The sequence below is a fragment of the Protobothrops mucrosquamatus genome, unplaced genomic scaffold (assembly GCF_001527695.2).
Source record: "Protobothrops mucrosquamatus isolate PMUCROS unplaced genomic scaffold, P.Mucros_1.0 scaffold6463, whole genome shotgun sequence".
Lineage (NCBI taxonomy): Eukaryota > Metazoa > Chordata > Lepidosauria > Squamata > Viperidae > Protobothrops > Protobothrops mucrosquamatus.
In genome coordinates this window covers 17,582-19,074 of record NW_015392287.1, presented here as the reverse complement: position 1 = coordinate 19,074, position 1,493 = coordinate 17,582, and the positions used below count along the sequence as shown (strand labels likewise).

The following is a 1,493-nucleotide window of genomic DNA, read 5'->3' as shown; positions in this document are numbered from 1 at the left end:
CTTGGGTGCTTAATTTTGGAAATGTGGAAAAAGACAAAATCTAAATAACTTTGGTAATCTATATAAATAAAAATGTAAATGTTCGTTTGTTCAAAATCTTAAATCTCCGAAAGTTCTTCACCGATTGCTTTGAAATTTTGACACAACGTTGCATTCAAATACGCACGTGTTTTTATATACCTATATTATATAGATGTCACACCTGTGACAGGTAAAAACATGCTTTTTTGAAAAACAGCGCCATCTCTTGGACGTAAAAGCAACACACGCTACGATTTTACCATTCCATTTCAATGTTTCCGATTTACGATCCATTTACGATTTCCAAATTTCCAATTTTACGATTCCATTTCAATGTTTTCGATTGCATTGTTAAATTGAATTTTCATAGATTTCGATTTATTTTCATTTTGATTTAATTATTTCGTGTGACATTGTGTTGGAATTGATGCACAGACAATGGAACAACAAAAAATATTGTATACCCACAAGCATTGTGAAATTAAACATATTAGAAACGTGCGCTTTCTCTTTTCTTTCTTTTCCATTTAACCAGACTGAGCCACAGCAACGCGTGGCCAGGTACAGCTAGTTATAAATAAAATCCATTCAGAGTATAAAATGAGAGACTAAAGCAGGACATCTTCTGCATAGTCATCTCTGCGTAGAGACCTTTTAGCTCATGCAAATTGCATTACAGATAAAGCTGGAAATAAGAGGAATGTACCATCTTAAATACTTTATTCGGTTTAACATCTGTTTGAATTGAGAAGGCATGTGAGATATCCCCATTCTGAATAACCCTCAGGAAGAAAACCTTCATATCTGACGCTCATTCTCTGCTCAGTTGAATCTCAGGCAAGGAGGCCAAGGAAAAAGGAAAAGGTTCACCTTTCAAAGTAGTGTGAACAAAATAAATTAGTACAAGTACTTAACTAATACATTAAAGAAACTTAAATGTTGGCCTACAGGGTTCTTCTGAAATTGTTTTTATCTGGAATGATATGAATGAGCCTTCAGTCTTCAGAGGAATAGAACAAAGCATGTCAAAAGACGCCATTCATTATGGCAAATGGGAACATCGAGATGTTCATAATCTCTATGGCTTCTACCAGGTAGGACAATTACAGCTGAATTAACAATTAGAACACTGGTAGTTCTTATTATTGCATTACCTGTGGTTGCTGTTCTTGCACTTTGTCTATAGTTGTCTTAATCAAAGTGGTTTATAAATTTATTAATAAAAAAGCAGTGCCATTATAACCACGATAATAGTTTGTTTTAAAATCTTTTTAAAGGCTTGGACTCCGACTGGCTGGCCCAGGGGGAGGAGACGGAAGCAGGTCTTGAGACGGTTGTATGGGAGGAGTTTGATTCTGTTGCTCCCGAGGACGTGGACAGGGTCTTGGGAGGGCTGAACGCAACCACATGTTTGTTGGATCCGTGCCCCTCCTGGCTGGTACTGGCAGCCCGGGAGGGTACACGAGCCTGGC

General features: G+C 37.4%; 1 protein-coding gene across 1 annotated transcript in view; it reads left to right on the top strand.

The window, feature by feature from the left end:
* Positions 1–971: 971 nt before the first annotated feature.
* The window catches only part of LOC107300246 (neutral alpha-glucosidase C), a gene marked incomplete at both ends in the record, with an annotated part of 7,850 nt that continues 7,328 nt past the window's right edge, over positions 972–1,493 (top strand). Inside the window, one exon of the mRNA XM_015829583.1 lies at positions 972–1,115. Coding sequence (XP_015685069.1) covers positions 972–1,115 — 144 coding nt within the window. The remainder of the gene's footprint in view (positions 1,116–1,493) is intronic.